This window comes from Salvelinus namaycush, chromosome 2 (genome assembly GCF_016432855.1).
Source record: "Salvelinus namaycush isolate Seneca chromosome 2, SaNama_1.0, whole genome shotgun sequence".
NCBI lineage: Eukaryota > Metazoa > Chordata > Actinopteri > Salmoniformes > Salmonidae > Salvelinus > Salvelinus namaycush.
The window spans coordinates 29,018,388-29,036,055 of record NC_052308.1 but is presented as its reverse complement, the minus strand read 5'-3'; the positions used below and the strand labels follow the sequence as shown (position 1 = coordinate 29,036,055).

Below are 17,668 nucleotides of genomic sequence, written 5' to 3'. Positions count from 1 at the left end.
AGTCTTGTATAATGAGTATATCATGTTCAATTAAAATTAATATGCTTTGTTTAACTGATGGAACATACTTTATTTGATGTACTTATATTTGTCATAAAAGCCCTTTTGGGCTTCCAACCTCACCTGCACAGTTTCTACCATTCTGTTTTATCTGTACTGTTTTGTCTTTGGTGCGAATAAATAAAACCTAACACAAAAAAAGCAATAGCTGTGGTAAATTAGTATAAGCACAATGCAACTATACAATTATCTTAGAACTGAGGAGTTAACAGGTGGGCAAAATTGTTCCCTTGAGTTAAAAAAAAACATTAGCTAGTGAAGAGTGAGTGAGAACCACTTTCTTCCCTCACTCTCTCAAACATACTGTGCACACACACATACACACAAAATGAAGGTTTGTTTCCCAAGTTATCAGCCAATAAGGTTGTGTAGTGGCCAGCACGTGTGCCTGTTGCTTTAGGTTAAAACATTAGGCTGGAAATTCCATTAAAATGTCTTAATACCAATCTAAATTGTCTCCACCAGGGTTGATAGAGGTGTGTGATTCATACAAGCCAACGGTCACTCAGTGAGAAGAGTACTAATGGAACATCAAAAGCCTGGTCAACAGGGGGTTATATCAGTAACCATAAGACATACTGTACACACACACTCAAGCAACCCTTCCCTCACAATCGCTCTTCCACACAAACACTTTATTTTGTACTTGTTCTTAAGGGTTATAATAGTGTACTATAGTGCTTGAAGGGCAGAGTACTGGTCCGACAGCCAGGAGAGTGGCACCATGGCAGGTTGGATGTGTGGAGTTGTGTGTAAGTAACAGAATACAAAGGGTTTACATACCCAACCATGGAGGTTGGACAAGGCTGATAAAACCTATAGCACTCTGTAAAGGTCCAGTTGAAAACTAGAAAAGGCTCTACATGGGGTAAATCAAGACCTGGTTCACCTTGGCCATGAGTGACACCACTCTCCAAATGGGATATGCAAAAAACACATTTCCATTTCACCACACGCTTGTACAGGTTACACACTTGTACATGTGTGAAACAGGACAAATATAAGCACCCCCTATTTGCGCTTTTTAAAAAAAGAAGAGAAGTCTAGTGCCTGGATTCAGATATTATAAATGATTGGTCCAACTGTGAAGGGGTAATGCTAATGCGCAAGGTCCACATTTAGGTGACTTAGGTGTTGACCCTCTACCTCCTGAATATCCCTTACTGACTGTTATTTTCTCTGCACGAGGTGACAACACAAGGATCATGTTTGTTATGGGGACTTGTCTGCGTAATTTTCAGAAACAAATGCAGTGCTCTATGAATGCTGTAACAGGTATGCTTTTTCAGCACTAAACGATGTGGAGATGTAGACTAGTGTTGCCACCTTGGGGAGGTGGGTTCAGAAAACCTTCCTATAGCACCACCTCCCACCACCCAGCCCTGTTATCATTGCAGAAGCTCCTCCCAGGATATGGGCTTGGAGAAGACTTCTCGCTCCAGCCAGAGGTCATAGTTCATCTGGAAATCCTCCGGCAGGTCGACGCGCTGTCCAAGAACGCTCTGCAGGCAGTTGTCCACGGGCAGGAAGTCAGGGTTCCTCTGGTTGTTGTCGTAGCGGCGGCTGTTGAAGCGCTCAATGTTGGCGCGCAGAGCACACTCCTCTGCCTGGAAGTCCCAGGGCCGCGCATCCAGGTCTGCCATCAAACAAACATAGAAGCTCATTACTTGGGGTTCTCTTTAAAACTTGACATACCCCGAGCTACATAGGGTGCTTACACTTAACAGTTCACAGTGGGGAAATATGAGGCTATCAATCACTGACTGAAAAACACAATGGACACTTTGAGGGTTGATTTTGGTGTCGACAGTGACTCACCGTTACCGTAGGCCCAGTCGTCATTGAGGCGATGGCGGACCTTCTGGTATATGGCAGACATGGTCTTCATGTTGCTCTTCCTCCACTGGCGGCCCAGGTACTTGGTTTGCACTTTGAGCAGCTTGAGGACGTACAGCTGCATCATGGCCTGTTTAACCTTCAACGCCCTCTTCAATATGGGAGCAGATTTGAACACCACCAGCATCTGACAGAGAAGTGCAAGGTATGCAATTATGATCTAAAATAATCCCAGACTGATGTCTGTTTTAGTGAATAAGAGTAACTGTATTGTTTTGGTTGGGTGGGTCTCTCCCTCACCATGGTTCTGGAGTGCTTCCACTTGGTCAGCTTGTTGAGGATCCTCAACAGGTTGATACAGGAGAACAGGTTCCTCCAGCAGAACTGGTTGTTGTCGCCAGCCTCCTGTAGAACACAGACAAACCAACCATTGGGTAACAACACCTCACCTCCAACCTTTCACTACTGTAACATTTCCATTAGGTACACTGGTGTGTCCCCTACCCTTCTACAAAAACATTGCCCAGGCGTTTGAGTTCAGATATTACAATCAGTATTTTATTTCTGTGAGGGATGGAGTGTGAAACTTACCAAACTCTCTGCAGTAAGTTCAGGGAGCTCATGCACCACACAGTAAGGGAAGTCCAGCACAGAAATACTGCAGGAAAGAGAATGAGAGGTGATTACTAAAAGGGTCACAGATAATCAGGGTCTTGGAATAGCTCAAATTCCCCAACGTACCTGTTCTTGGCTGTGATGTAAGAAATTATGTTCTGGTTGAAGAACTTGAGAATGAGAGGAATACAGTTGGCAAACACCAGGTGCTGAGCCATGTACTCAAACTGTCAAATTAAATAAATAAAAAGAAACAGAAGGGTAAGGGAAGGCCACTCACAAGTTTACGGTGCTTGTGAGAAATGACCACTCCTATTAAATGGTTATCAATACTTGGTAGATGAGGCTATTTCAGGGTTTTGAGAGTTTGCCTGTCTGTGGTGGTAGTGGTTGAGTGTGGGTTGCCAGTACCTGGTAGACGTGATTGAGTTTGAAGTGTTTGAGAAGCAACAGCAGGATGGCAGAGATGGCCTTAACAATGATCTCCTTGTGGCGGTTAACATCCACACCAAGTTTCATGCTCTGGAGCACAGTGGTCCTGCAGATACAGTATTCAAATAATAAAACCCTTTTAGTTGGAACTCAACAGAATACAGCCCCCTTTCAAATCAAACAGTTGACTCACGGCATCTCCTCAGGCAGCACATCTGCCAGGATGTTGATGGAGTCTGTCTTGGCCTTGGAGGTGGGGGCAGCCGCTAGCAGGATCTTCAGCAGGGCAATCTGAGAGAGAGAAGAGAAACAGGTCAATTCTGCCAAGGGTTAGAGGTCATAGAAATGCACTGGAGACCTAGATTCAGTATACAAGAGGAGCAGAACACTCACCATGTACTGAGGCAAGCTGGGAAGAATGCCCTGGTATAGCAGCTCAGTGGAGCACATCTCCACATCCTCTTCTCCCTATAAACAAACACAAAACATGCAAAATTATGCTTTTTAAATTAAACACATTGCCCTTTCTCTAGGACAGTGATATTCCAATATACATTTCAGTGATATGCACTGGCACTCACCCCTGACAGTGGAGTTTTCTGAAACTCATCCTCCTTGGCAATCTGAATCTCAGCTATAGAGATGTACTTATGCTGCAAGGAAATAGAAACAACTGTCATTGTAAAGAATTCCCACGGCCAGTGGTGCTGTCCCTTTCATCCCAGCTCACTCCACCCATCCCCCAATGCTGCCAGAGAGACTGGGGGTTAACACTATAGAATTGCTATAGCGGTCATTTAGACTGCTCATGACTTTCATAATTTTATTACTAACATTTAAGTCATGCCCCATCCGTCCTTGACTTTTCCTAAAATAAATCTATAACACACTGTTGTTTAAATCTTAATTCACAAACAGAACTGGAGTTATAACCAGTTTAAGTGCATGTCTTTTTTTTAATGGTTTCCCTCCGTGGTTCCCAACCCTTTTCAGTTACTGTACCATCCAACTGCCCACCACTGAGATAAACTAATGAAAATACTATAGTCGTGTTTACAAAAAAAAAAAAAATGTTTTCAAATGTTACATAAGACATTCATAAACACAACCAAATCATTATTTTTTACGATAGCATATATAAAATGTATTAATTACAGTTATAATGTTATTAGTAGCTTGAAGGAAGGCCCCTTGAGACCCAGTGGTTCTAGTGTTAATAAACCGGCCCCTCAAAATCCCAGTGACATCTGTGACCAGGCCACTGATAGGTTGCTAGGGTCAGGTTGCTAGATGGCAGGACACCAGACAGCCCTTCGGCTTTCCTCAGTCTCTGTCCAAGTGGACACGTGATGGAGTGGGGATTATTTTAAATCGCATAGCCTAGAGTCGGAAGGTCCGCAATTTGGGCAGCGCGCAAGGCAAATATCAAATAGGCCTAGAGATGACTGTTGAGTTGCGACTGTCAGTGAAAAGCAGAGAGATTTAGCCAAGCATATCGCAACATTAAAAAAATACAATTGCGGAAAAACACTTTGGAAAGCAAATAGCTATCGCTGTAAAGAGATGACAATAAAGACTTCAATCTGTCTTTTAGTTTAAAAATTCTCAACTGAATTGAGCGACCAGTAAGTAGCCTCGTATCTTATTGGCACCAGCTGAGAACATTGGCCATATCCCCAGTGAGTGTGCATATTCACTGTCTTTATCATTGGGTCAGTGCCACTTTTGTTTGTTTTTGGACAATAATTTCCTTACCTCCCTCATCGTTGGCCGATTATATGGATCAGACAACGTTGTTTTTATTGATCTGTTTGTCAGTGTCAGCAGAGTAAGCTACCCTGTCATTTTTGTAGTATTATAAGAACAATTCTGCTAATGTCTCCATTCATATGAAGTATAGTAGAATTGCATGAAATGGGTTTATAAAAGGCCAACAAGAAATGTATCCGATAGGCCTATAGCCTCAATGTGCTGCATTGAACAGTATTTTTTGCAAACAGTGATTGAGTTGTATTATTAGCCTAAATTATGACTTTCCAATCTAAATTATCACTATAGTAATAATCGGCCATCTTACATAGAGTACTTTCACCACTGCTTATCCATCTGACTGGGAAAGGTGACAGTGAGTCAGAGACAAGCCCAACTGGAGAACAGCTCTCTTTCAGACATAATGCAGCAATATTATGCAATATCTAGAAAATGTATCCATGTTTCACAATGTTTGAGACTTGTTGAGTACTGTATAATATAACCTGCTTCAAGGTTCTGATGCTTTCATGGATGGGTCTGGGTAGGCCGACAACTGTATCTGTGTCACTGCAATATAAATACAGAAATATCCATGAAATCTAGGTCAAGGATCCTCGACAAGAAATGACATTAAGATAGATTAAATCTCTAGAAGATTTAATCTCTATTAATGAAAAAAAGACACTAACTGAACTTACTTTCCAAGCGTATAGCCGATAAATTTGCTTCTACTTGATTCCAGGAAATGTTCTATGTCCTTTTCCCTGTAAAAGCATTAAACAAAACAAAAAAATTCTCGTCATAAACTTTAGGAACACTATACAAGACACATAAAATAACAAAGCACATCTATAGAAACAGCACTAATCTGTAGCAAATGTCTCCCTGATGTCTCCCTCAGCCCCGGACTGTACCTGACTTTGGGGGCCCAAGGCAGGCCCTTGGGGAAGTTCACTCTCTCTGAGGGGGGGTGTAGGATGGGTGGGGGCATGACCTCATCCCGTTCCATGGGAAAAGGCTCCGCCTCCATGGAGTTGTCATTGTCATCGTTGTCATCCTCATCTTCACGAGGGTCATCTGACTTGTAGGGGTCCTTCTCATTGAAGGCGTCCAGGTTGTCCTGTTTTATTAGGGACTGTAAGAGAGGAAAGGGTTGAGGAGTATTTTTAAAATAAGCCTTACACAATAGTACATTGAGCAGGTGTTAAACAGGGGGTGGCGTAACTTTTGTGAGCCACATTGAGACGTGGTAGAGGTTACCTTGTGTTCACGGCGTGCCCTTTTCTGCTGCTGTTCGATGAGGTCAGAGGCAGATGCGGGGGGCGAGGCTGCCCTCATGCTCCTGATGACCCGGATGCTGTCCTCTGGGAGGGGGGGCAGGCGAAGCTCCTCCCGCTTACTCACCTTAATGTTCTGGAGCTGCTCAAACCCCCCGAGGGTGAACTGGGGCAGAGGAGAGGACATGTTGTAAATTGGATATGCAAGCCAAAAGTACCTGGCTAAGAATGCCAAAATCCACAAAATATGATAAAATCTCTCTCTCACCAGTATGCTCTTCCACAGCAGCATCAGAACCTTCTTCATGGGGAAGTGGGGGGCGTGACCACTGCAGAACTTTGTCACCATGCCAAAGAGCATGACAGAGATGGGCTCGTTGTTATACAGAGGAGAGCCTGGGAGAGAGAGGGGAAAGAGAAAAGACTAGTTATAAACTACTCCTTGACAAAACCCTTCTATCTAATAGAAACACACACTCCTACCCAGCTCTGTTTTAAAGGTCTCCCTGGTGGCCCTCCAATCAGGTGAGTCGGCTGGGTCCTCCTGCTGGATGGTCACCACCATCAGATACATGATGTTGAGCAGCACCCTGAGGAACCAGAAAAACACCCAAGCATCAGAGGGGGATTCCCATACACTGGTGTTTAACTATATAGAGCTGCAAGAAAGTCAGTGACAAATTTTACCTGAGGTCTGTGCTGTCAGCCAAGGAGATCGCTGGCTTTCTGACTGCACTGCTACAGGCAGCACTGTTACTGTGAGAGAGAGAGGGGTTGAAAAGAGGAAAGAAAGAATCAGCAACCTGATATTAACCACATTTTGTGTAGCAAAGAAACTCTTCCCAAAAACAATGACATCTCACTGATTTGTAGTTCCAACTTACTCAACCTCCATGTTGAGCAGCTCCACAAGGGCCGTGAAGGTGCCAACATCCAGCAGCAGGAAGATGTTATACCTCATCCAGTGCTGCACTTCTGCCTCAGAGCTGCACTCCGCAAACGTCCCTGTAGAGCCACAGGTGGGAAACATGACTTTAGTGCAGAAACACTGTTAGCTTACTGCATCACTATAAAAACATACGGAAACAGTTGTCACCGCAGGCTACTAAACCGCTGAGTGCTGAGGACTTACCCTGAACCATGTAGAGGATTGCCCTGGACACCTTCAGTCTCTTCTCCCTGGTGATCACCTCCAGGCCGTCCAGTAGACGCATGGCGTGAGCTCTGTGTTGAGCCACATCCAGCTCGGTCCATTTCTTGTCAGACACTAAGACAGGGCAGGAGCAAAACACTCTCAGTAAGAGGTACTATATAACCACACTTGAGGAAGACAATGCATTCAAGTCGAAAAGGTGCATACCATGAGTTCGGAATTCCTCCTCAAAGCATTTTCTGTTGAGAAGAAATTCTGGTCCTTCAGTGTAACTGTATAGCTCTGGAGAAGAGATGTAGGCATAGCTGGTACCAAATTCACAAGAGAACCTGTCACAGAGGTCAGTATTTAAAAGCAATAAGGAGTGTCCAGTAATACCTCACCTGACAGTTCAGCAGACCACTTGTCTGTATCTGCATACTCAAACTCAAGGTCTGGAGACTCGGAGAAGCCCTGTGTTGGAGCACAGACACAAATACAGTGCATTCGGAAAGTATTCAGACCCCTGGACTTTTTCCACATTTAGTTAAATTATAGCGTTATTCTAAACTGGCTTAAATTGTTTGTTTTTTTCTCCTCAATCTGCACACAATACCACATAATGACAAAACAAAGACAGGTTATTAGAAATTTTAGCAAATGTATTAAATATAAAAAAGTATTCAGACCCTTGGCTCAGTACTTTGTTGAAGCAAATTTGGCAGTGAGTATAGCACACCTGTATCTGGGGAGTTTCTCACATTCTTCTTAGCAGATCCCTTGGATTGCGCTGTTCATCTTTCCCTCGAGCCTGACTAGTCTCCCAGTCCCTGCCACTGAAAAACATCCCAACAGCTTGACGCTGCCACCACCATGCTTCACCGTAGGGATGGTTCCAGGTTTCCTCCAGAAGTGCCGCTTGGCATTCAGGCCAAAGAATTCAATCTTTGTTTCATCAGACCAGAGAATCTTGTTTCTCATAGTCTGAGAGTCTTTTAGGTGCCTTTTGGCAAACTCCAAGACGGGCTGTCATGTGCCTTTTACTGAGGAGTGGCTTCCGTCTGGCCACTACCATAAAAGGCCTGATTTGTGGAGTGCTGCAGAGGTGGTTGTTCTTTTGGAAGGTTCTCCCATCTAAACAGAGAAACTCTGGAGCTCTGTCAGAGTGATCATCGGGTTCTTGGGCACATCCCTGACAAAGGCCCTTCTCCCCCGATTGCTCAGTTTGACCGGGCGGCCAACACTAGGAAGATTGTTGGTAGTCCCAAACTTCTTCCATTTAAGAATGACGGAGGCCACAGAGTTTATCCTTCAATGCTGCAAAAATGCTGCAAAAACGTGTTGGTACCTTTCTACAGATCTGTGCCTCGACACAATCCTGTCTCAGAGGTCTAAGGACAATTCCTTTGACCTCATGGCTTGGTTTTTTCTCTGACATGCACTGCCAACCGTGGGACCTTAAATACACCGGTGTGTGCCTTTCCAAATCATGTCCAATCAATTGAATTTACCACAAGTGGACAATCAAGTTGTAGAAATATCAAGGGTGATCAATGGAAACAGGATGCACCTGAGCTCAATTTCGAGACTCATAGCAAAGGGTCTGAATACTTACGTAAATAATTTGTTTTTATTTTTAATAAATGTGCAAACACTTCTAAAAACCTGTTTTAGCTTTGTCATTATGGGGTATTGTGTGTAATTTGAAGAGGAAAAAAATAAATGTAATCAATTTTAGAATAAGGCAGTAACATAACTTGATTTTTATTTCACCTTTATTTAACCAGGTAGGCCAGTTGGAAACAAGTTCTCATTTACAACTGCGACCTGGCCAAGATAAAGCAAAGCAGTGCGACAAAAACAACACAGAGTTACACATGGGATAAACAAACGTACAGCCAATAACACAATAGAAAAATCTATATACAGTGTGTGCAAATGTATTAAGATTAGGGAGGTAAGGCAATAAATAGGCCATAGTGGCAAAATAATTACAATTTAGCATTAACGATGATGATGTGCAAGTAGAGATACTGGGGTGCAAAAGAGCAACAACAACAAAAACAATATGGGGATGAGGTAGTTGGGTGGGCTATTTACAGATGGGCTGTGTACAGCTAAAGCGATCGGTAAGCTGCTCTGACAGGGAGATATAAGTCTCCAACTTCAGTGATTTTTGCAATTCGTTCCAGTCATTGGCAGCAGAGAACTGGAAGGAAAGGCGGCCAAAGGAGGTGTTGGCTTTGGGGATGACCAGTGAAATAAACCTGCTGGAGCCAATGCTACGGGTGGGTGTTGCTATGGTGACCAGTGAGCTGAGATAAGGTGGGGCTTTACCGATCAAAGACTTGTAGATGACCTGGAGTCAATGGGTTTGGCGACGAATATGTAGCAAGGGCCAGCCAACAAGAGCATACAGGTCGCAGTGGTGGGTAGTATATGGGGCATTGGTGACAAAATGGATGGCACTGAGATAGACTACATCCAACTTGCTGAGTAGAGTGTTGGAGGCTATTTTGTAAATGACATCGCCGAAGTCAAGGATCGGTAGGATAATCAGTTTTACGAGGGTATGTTTGGCAGCATGAGGGAAGGAGGCTTTGTTGCGAAATAGGAAGCCGATTCTAGATTTAATTTTGGATTGGAGATGCTTAATGTGAGTCTGGAAGGAGAGTTTACAGTCTAGCCAGACACCTAGGTATTTGTAGTTGTCCACATATTCTAAGTCAGAACCGTCCAGAGTAGTGATGCTAGTCGGGCGGGCGGGTGCGGGCAGCGATCGGTTGAAGAGCATGCATTTAGTTTTACTAGCAATTAAGAGCATTTGGAGGCCACGGAAGAAGTGTTGTATGGCATTGAAGCTCGTTTGGAGGTTTGTTAACACAGTGTCCAAAGAAGGGCTATATGTATACAGAATGGTGTTGTCTGCGTAGAGGTGGATCAGAGAATCACCAGCAGCAAGAGCAACATCATTGATATATACAGAGAAAAGACTCGGCCCGAGAATTGAACCCTGTGGCACCCCCATAGAGACTGCCAGAGATCCGGACAACAGGCCCTACGATTTGACACACTGAACTCTGTCAGAGAAGTAGTTGGTGAACCAGGCGAGGCAGTCATTTGAGAAACCAAGGCTATTGAGTCTGCCGATAAGAATACGGTAATTAACAGAGTCGAAAGCCTTAGCCAGGCCGATGAAGACGGCTGCACAGTACTGTCTTTTATCGATGGCGGTTATGATATCGTTTAGGACCTTGAGTGTGGCTGAGGTGAACCCATGACCAGCTCGGAAACCAGATTGCATAGTGGAGAAGGTACGGTGGGATTCAAAATGGTCGGTGATCTGTTTGTTAACTTGCCTTTCAAAGACTTTAGAAAGGCAGGGCAGGATGGATATAGGTCTGTAAGCAGTTTGGGTCTAGACTGTCTCCCCCTTTGAAGAGGGGGATGACCGCGGCAGCTTTACAATCTTTAGGGATCTCAGACGATAAGAGAGGTTGAACAGGCTCGTAATAGGGGTTGCAACAATTTTGGCGGATAATTTTAGAAAGAGAGGGTCCAGATTGTCTAGCTCAGCTGATTTGTAGGGGTCCAGATTTTGCTGCTCTTTCAGAACATCAGCTATCTGGATTTGGGTGAAGCGGGGGGACTTGGGCAAGTTGCTGCGGGGGGTGCAGAGCTGTTGGCCCGGGGTAGGGGTAGCCAGGTGGAAAGCATGGCCAGCCGTAGAAAAATGCTTATTGAAATTCTCGATTATCGCAGATTTATCGGTGGTGACAGTGTTTCCTAGCCGCAGTGAAGTGGGCAGCTGGGAGGAGGTGCTCTTATTCTCCATAGACTTTAGTGTCCCAAAACTTTTTGCAATTAGTGCTACAGGATGCAAATTTCTGTTTGAAAATGCTAGCCTTTGCTTTCCTAACTGCCTGTGTATATTGGTTCCTGACTTCCCTGAAAATGTGCATATCGTGGGGGCCATTCGATGCTAATGCAGTACACCACAGGATGTTTTTGTGCTGGTCAAGGGAGGTCAAAGCTGGAGTGAACCAAGGGCAATATCTGTTCTTAGTTCTACCTTTTTTGAATGGGGCATGCTTATTTATGATGGTGAGGAAAGCATTTTTAAAGAACCAGGCATCCTCTACTGACAGAATAAGGTCAATATCCTTCCAGGATACCCGGGCCAGGTCAATTAGAAAGGCCTGCTAGCTGAAGTGTTTAGGGAGCATTTGACCTCAATACTTCTTGAAAGCACTGTACTTATCTACCTCGTAAATCTGCACATTAATCTGGTACTGGTACTCCCTGTATATAGCTCAATTCTTGTGTGTATTTAGTTTTATTCCACGTGTTTACTCAATGCTCTAGTAGTGAAATATGAGTAAATTCAAGAGAGTGGCACACAGTGTTACCATTTTAATTGAAAAAAAATCTACATTGTTGGGAAGGGTCCTTACATGTACACGGTAAAGTCTACACCAGTTGTATTCGGTGTATGTGACAAATAACATTTGATTTTACAGTAAGTGTGTATTTTGCAATTGTGAAATTATTTTGATGTGATTATGTAGGTTATTTTGCTGTATTGGCTTCCAGAGAGAATTTTCCTTTAATAGAACGTGTATTGTCCTTGGATTATAAAGGAGTAACGTTAGGCTCCTTTAGTCCATTATTGGGCTAGCCACCTAACTAGCTACTGTAGTTACTAGTCGGTAAAGTAAACTAACGTTAGCTAGTTAACGTTGGACAAGTTGCAGTTTCAAATTCAGGGATAACCATTCTAATAACGTATTGTTGTTACATAGAGAGTTCGCTATACTTCAGAACAGTTGTAATGGGTAAAAACGGACTGGTGGACGCAATAATTAAATTAACGTTAGCTAGCAGCAGGAATCGGCTCGTAAATTTGCTAACTTAGCTAGCTCTAGCTAGGATTGTTGACAACACAAACACGATGCATAACGTACTTCAATAAACCATACTTTTTCTTCCTTACCTCCGAGTCTTTTCTTTGATTACGGACAAATTCACCCCTACTTTTGTTGGGTAACATAGCCCTCTGTTTATTGACAATCAAACCACCACCATTACCCCCAACGTCCATCTCTGATTCAATAACAAAATCACAGTTTCGAAACCCAGAGGGGCAACATCGCGAGACTTCCAGGAACGCTTTGGAAACAGACCAGACCGGTGTTTGGGGTTTGAGAAGTAAAACATTCTTCCTTAGTTGTTATTTTTTTCAAAATCTAAAGGCACAACCTAGATTCGAGCCAATGTCCTAAGTAGTCCAACATTTTATTACTCCAACCTCGTGAAAGTGACAAACTCACACGTTTTATTTTCGTCAAAAACAACTTTATATCGAAGGAGTGGGTTTGATTTGACGGCCTGCACTTGCGCAGTTCGTTGTGGTTCTACGCATGAGTTTAGCTAGCCAACGATTGTGGAGAGATGTACTGCTTGGATTCTTTACCTACGATAGGAATAAGCTGAAACATTTTTATGTAATTCATTTCATTATTCTTTTGGCCAAATTTCATATTCACAAATGTAAATGTACAAACAAAAAAACAAATTTTCTTACCCTACAAAAATAAATTGAACTCTATTTTAAGATAATTAAAAACTCTACAAACAAAAAAGCTGTTAGAATTATAAGTGTATGTATGTCCCTTAAGGTCCTTGTGGAATGTGATATTGTACCCCCTAGCTCAATTGTCCATTGTATATAATCTATATATATTTGTGTTCCCTAATGTACTTTCTGTATTGATTTGTTGTTAATAATAAAAATTATAATAATAATAAGTTTAGCTATCCAACGTCGCCATGACATCGCCTACAACTACTACAAGTGTGATTGGCGATTGCTATTGGAAGGGCAGTTTTACTGTATCTTCATACTGTCGTTGACAAAGTTCTTCTTCTTCGTATGGCTTTCCGGCAGACTAGACGCCTTCTTTAGTGTTTCTGCCTTTCACAGGTCGGAGTGTAAATTGTACATTTGTCACCAATAAAGGGAAAAGGAGAAGAAGAAATCGCACCACCGTCGAACCGAGTGGTTCCCGCATCTTGTGACCGTAGCGTACGTGTAGGTATGTATGGCAGGAACAAATTGGAAAGATAGGTAGGAGCAAGACAATGTAATGCTTTGTAGGTTAGCAGTAAAACCTTGAAATCAACCCTAGCCTTAACAGGAAGCCAGTATAGAGAGGCTAGAACTGGAGTAATATGATCAAATATTTGGGTTCTAGTCAAGATTCTAGCAGCCGTGTTTAGTACTAACTGAAGATTATTTTGTGCTTTATCCGGGTAGCCGGAAAGTAGAGCATTGCAGTAGTCTAATCTAGAAGTGACAAAAGCATGGATACATTTTTCTGCATTATTTTTGGACAAAAAGTTTCTGATTTTTGTAATGTTATGTAGATGGAAAAAAGCTGTCCTTGAAACAGTCTTGATATGTTTGTCAAAAAAGAGATCAGGGTCCAGAGTAACGCCGAGGTCCTTCACAGTTTTTTTTGAGACGACTGTACAACCATCAAAATTAATTGTCAGATTCAACAGAAGATCTCTTTGTTTCTTGGGACCTAGAACTGGCATCTCTGTTTTGTCAGAGTTTAAAAGTAGAACATTTGCCGCCATCCACTTCCTTATGTCTGAAACACAGGCTTCCAGGGAGGGCAATTTTGGGGCTTCACCATGTTTCATTGAAATGTACAGCTGTGTGTCGTCCGCATAGCAGTGAAAGTTAACATTAAGTTTCCGAATGACATCACCAAGAGGTAAAATATATCGTAAAAACAATAGTGGTCCTAAAACGGAGCCTTGAGGAACACCGAAATGTACAGTTGATTTGTCAGAGGACAAACCATCTACAGAGACAAACTGATATCTTTCTGACAGATAAGATCTAAACCAGGCCAGAACTTGTCAGTGTAGACCAATTTGTGTTTCCAATCTCTCCAAAAGAATATGGTGATCGATAGTATCAAAAGCAGCATTAAGGTCTCGGAGCACGAGGACAGATGCAGAGCCTCGGTCTGACGCCATTAGAAGGTAATTTACCACCTTCTCAAGTGCAGTCTCAGTGCTATGATGGGGTCTAAAACGAGACCGAAGCGTTTCGTATACATTGTTTGTCTTCAGGAAGGCAGTGAGTTGCTGTGCAACAGCATTTCAATTTTTTTTGAGAGGAATGGGAGATTCGATATAGGCCGATAGTTTTTAAAATATATTCTGGGTCAATGTTTGGCTTTTTCAAGAGAGGCTTTATTACTGCCACTTTTAGTGAGTTTGGTAAACATCCGGTGGATAGGGAGCCGTTTATTATGTTCAACATAGGAGACACAGGACAACTGAGCTTTGGAGAAATACGCAGATTTAAAGAAGAGTCCGTAATTTGCTTTCTAATGATCATGATCTTTTCGTCAAAGAAGTTCATGAATTTATCACTGCTGAAGTGAAAGCCATCCTCTCTTGGGGAATGCTGCTTTTTAGTTAGCTTTGCAACAGTATTAAAAATATATTTTGGATTGTTCTTATTTTCCTCAAATAAGTTGGAAAAATAGGATGACCGAGCAGCAGTGAGGGCTCTTCGATACTGCACGGTACTGTCTTTCCAAGCTAGTCGGAAGACATCCAGTTTGGTGTAGCACCATTTCCGTTCCAATTTTCTGGAAGCTTGCTTCAGGGCTCGGGTATTTTCTGTATACCAGGGAGCTAGTTTCTTATTTTTACCTTTATTTAACTAGGCAAGTCAGTTAAGAACAAATTCTTATTTTCAATGACGGCCTAGGAACAGTGGGTTAACTGCCTTGTTCAGGGGCAGAACGACAGATTTTTACCTTCCTCAGTTCCTCAGTTAGGTGGTTAACTTATTTTTGTACTCTGACACCATGGGTAGGTGGAGGGAGTCTGGAAGGGCATCTAGGAATCTTTGGATTGTTCGAGAATTTAGAGCAGGCTTTTGAGGATCCTTGGTTGGGGTCTGAGCAGACAATTTGTTGCGATTGCAAACGTAATGAAATGGTGGTCCTATAGTCTAGGATTATGAGGAAAAACCTTAAGATTCACAACATTTATTCCATGGGACAAAACTAGGTCCAGAGTATGACTGTCAGTGAGTAGGTCCGGAGACCTGTTGGACAAAACCCACTGAGTCGATGATGGCTCCAAAAGACTTTTGGAGTGGGTCTGTGGACTTTTCCATGTGAATATTAAAGTCACCAAAAATGTGAATATTATCTGCCATGACTACAAGATCCGATAGGAATTCAGGGAACTCAGTGAGGAACGCTGTATATGGCCCAGGAGGCCTGTAAACAGTAGCTATAAAAAGTGATTGAGTAGGCTGCATAGATTTCATAACTAGAAGCTCAAAAGATGAAAACGCAGTCGTTATTTTTTGTGTACATTTAAATTTGCTATCATCCGCCTTTGCGGGATGCGCAGGGGATATGGTCACTAGTGTAACCAGGAGGAGAGGCCTCATTTAACACAGTAAATTCATCAGGCTTAAGCCATGTTTCAGTCAGGCCAATCACATCAAGATTATGATCAGTGATTAGTTAATTGACTATAACTGCCTTGGAAGTGAGGGATCTAACATTAAGTAGCCCTATTTTGAGATGTGAAATATCACAATCTCTTTCAATAATGACAGGAATGGAGGAGGTCTTTAGTCCAGTGAGATTGCTAAGGCGAACACCGCCATGTTTAGATCAAGGCACAGACACGGTCTCAATGGGGATAGCTGAGCTGACTACACTGACTGTGCTAATGGCAGACTCCACTAAGCTGGCAGGCTGGCTAACAGCCTGCTGCCTGGCCTGCACACTATCTCATTGTGGAGCTAGTTGATAACCTTAGCAGTAAATGCAAGAAATCCTACCTTACTAAAAATCATCCTCTCTCAATCTCTCTTTAGGCCTACTCACTGGGGGGCTCCCAGTCGAATGGCTTTGGAGGTTCACTGTGTTTCTCCCTTTCCAGTCCTAACCTGTGAGAGTCTGTCACTCCCCTTGATACAGGTGTTTATTAGCTATCAATTCCATTATTTCCTGTAGTGTTCATGGTCTCTTGCACTGAGATGCAGTGCCTTAGACCGCTGTGCCACTCGGGAGCCCAGGACAAATTAGCTAGCGACAGCAAGTTGCTAGCTATCTAGCTAAATTGCCATGAATGTTTAATGCTTTTCAACCTGTCCCCAAATTAATGTAGTTGGTTCAGAGTTCACGCTCGCCCGGTCCAGTCAGTCAGCTGTTCACGTGACTGCAAGACTGGACCCTGCTCCTGCATAAACTTCTGCTTTATCTAGAACTCTGAGTCACATCTTGGCAGTAAGTTCCCTCTTGTCCATGGAGAACGTCTTGTGATTGGTTTTCCAACCATGCACACCATTGTGATCAAACTTCTGGACCAAATCTACTGTGGTGCAGCAAAGAAAGATTCCATACACGTTCTGAGGGACTGGCCCTTTCTGGATGACCTTGGTCAACAAGAGGTCAACTTATAACCAGCAGAGGTGAAAGAGATTGTAGCCTCTGTGTATAATCAACTGGCCCAGCACTCAGAATCCAAGATGATCATCCAGTACAATGTCTCCTCTAAGAGCCAAATGGTGTCCAGAGACATCACCTGTCTGATTGTGAAAGCCACGAAGGTCTTTCCCAGTGGCTACTCTGGAAGATACACTGTGAGACCTGGTGACTGGGGAGCACAGAAGAGTGGATGAGCACAAAACGGTGAACTACTGGACCATAATGTAACTTGGAACTGTTCCCAATGCCCACCTTTCTACACATTATTGACACATGTGTTTATGGCATCTTTGCAATTGACCCTACAATGCCAGTGAATGGTGAAGATGTGAAGAAGCACTTCTGTTTGGCACAGCAGCTTTGGGTTGTTCACCAAAGCGCCAAAGAGCAAAGCTCTCCTATGAGCCTTGAAGAAATGACCTGTTTGTGAAGAGAACCTGGACAGGTTGACTCTGACCTGGGAGACATGCCCTACTCTGGATACGGTGCAGCATTCTCTGCAAACCAACTGAATATTGATGCCTTCATGGAGGACAAGGAGCTGTGCTTTAATGTCTCCCAAATGGTCTGCTGAAAAGTTGCTGTATTTCTAGATCCCGTCTGCCATCAACAACAGCCCTGCAGTCGTTGTAGGATCAGAAGACAGAGAAAATAGTAAGCGCTCTATGAATACAGTTTGTTAGTCAGACATGCTATTTAGTGAGTTACAACTGTGGTGCTATTTGTCGGTTTACAGTTGAGGAAACTTTGCAGCCTCGTATGCACTTGGCAGATTGATGCTGGAGGAGAAACCATGTGAGCCAACAGAATATAATGGATTTGGAGGTGAATATTTAAAATACTTATTTCAGGTGATTGTGAAATCGCCCATGAAAGGAAGTTTCCTCCGCTGTTTGGAGGGCGGTGTAGTCTGTGTCACCTATGGCAGCTGTAGACGTCCTAGCGCTAGAAAGTTGCTTAAGTGAAAAATCCTCATACAGTTAGTTCCAGAATTGGGCCTTGATCACATTAGGTAAATAATCACT

The 17,668-nt window shown here is 43.1% G+C and overlaps 1 protein-coding gene across 1 annotated transcript; it reads right to left on the bottom strand.

The window, feature by feature from the left end:
- Positions 1-49: 49 nt before the first annotated feature.
- LOC120061034 (striatin-interacting protein 1 homolog) lies at positions 50-12,221 on the bottom strand. The gene is made up of 21 exons (XM_039010531.1): positions 12,098-12,221; positions 7,509-7,578; positions 7,333-7,407; positions 7,105-7,239; positions 6,857-6,977; positions 6,660-6,728; positions 6,456-6,562; positions 6,241-6,368; positions 5,956-6,138; positions 5,610-5,830; positions 5,394-5,459; positions 5,199-5,262; positions 3,525-3,596; positions 3,337-3,411; positions 3,137-3,234; positions 2,923-3,049; positions 2,638-2,738; positions 2,488-2,554; positions 2,197-2,301; positions 1,879-2,083; positions 50-1,696 (listed from the first exon to the last, which is right to left on the bottom strand). The coding sequence occupies exons 1-21, from the start codon at positions 12,203-12,205 to the stop codon at positions 1,449-1,451; spliced, it is 2,445 nt and encodes an 814-aa protein (XP_038866459.1). The 5' UTR covers positions 12,206-12,221; the 3' UTR covers positions 50-1,448.
- Positions 12,222-17,668: the final 5,447 nt, after the last annotated feature.

What these genes read in the sequence shown, in the direction of transcription:
- LOC120061034 (XM_039010531.1), bottom strand. Translation starts at nt 12,205, where the DNA reads ATGGACGTTGGGGGTAATGGTGGTGGTTTGATTGTCAATAAACAGAGG. An exon ending in CCAGCTTGCCTCAGTACATG is followed by an intron (nt 3,235 to 3,336) that starts GTGAGTGTTCTG and finishes TCTCTCTCTCAG; the next exon opens with ATTGCCCTGCTGAAGATCCT. An exon ending in GGAAGCACTCCAGAACCATG is followed by an intron (nt 2,084 to 2,196) that starts GTGAGGGAGAGA and finishes CTTCTCTGTCAG; the next exon opens with ATGCTGGTGGTGTTCAAATC.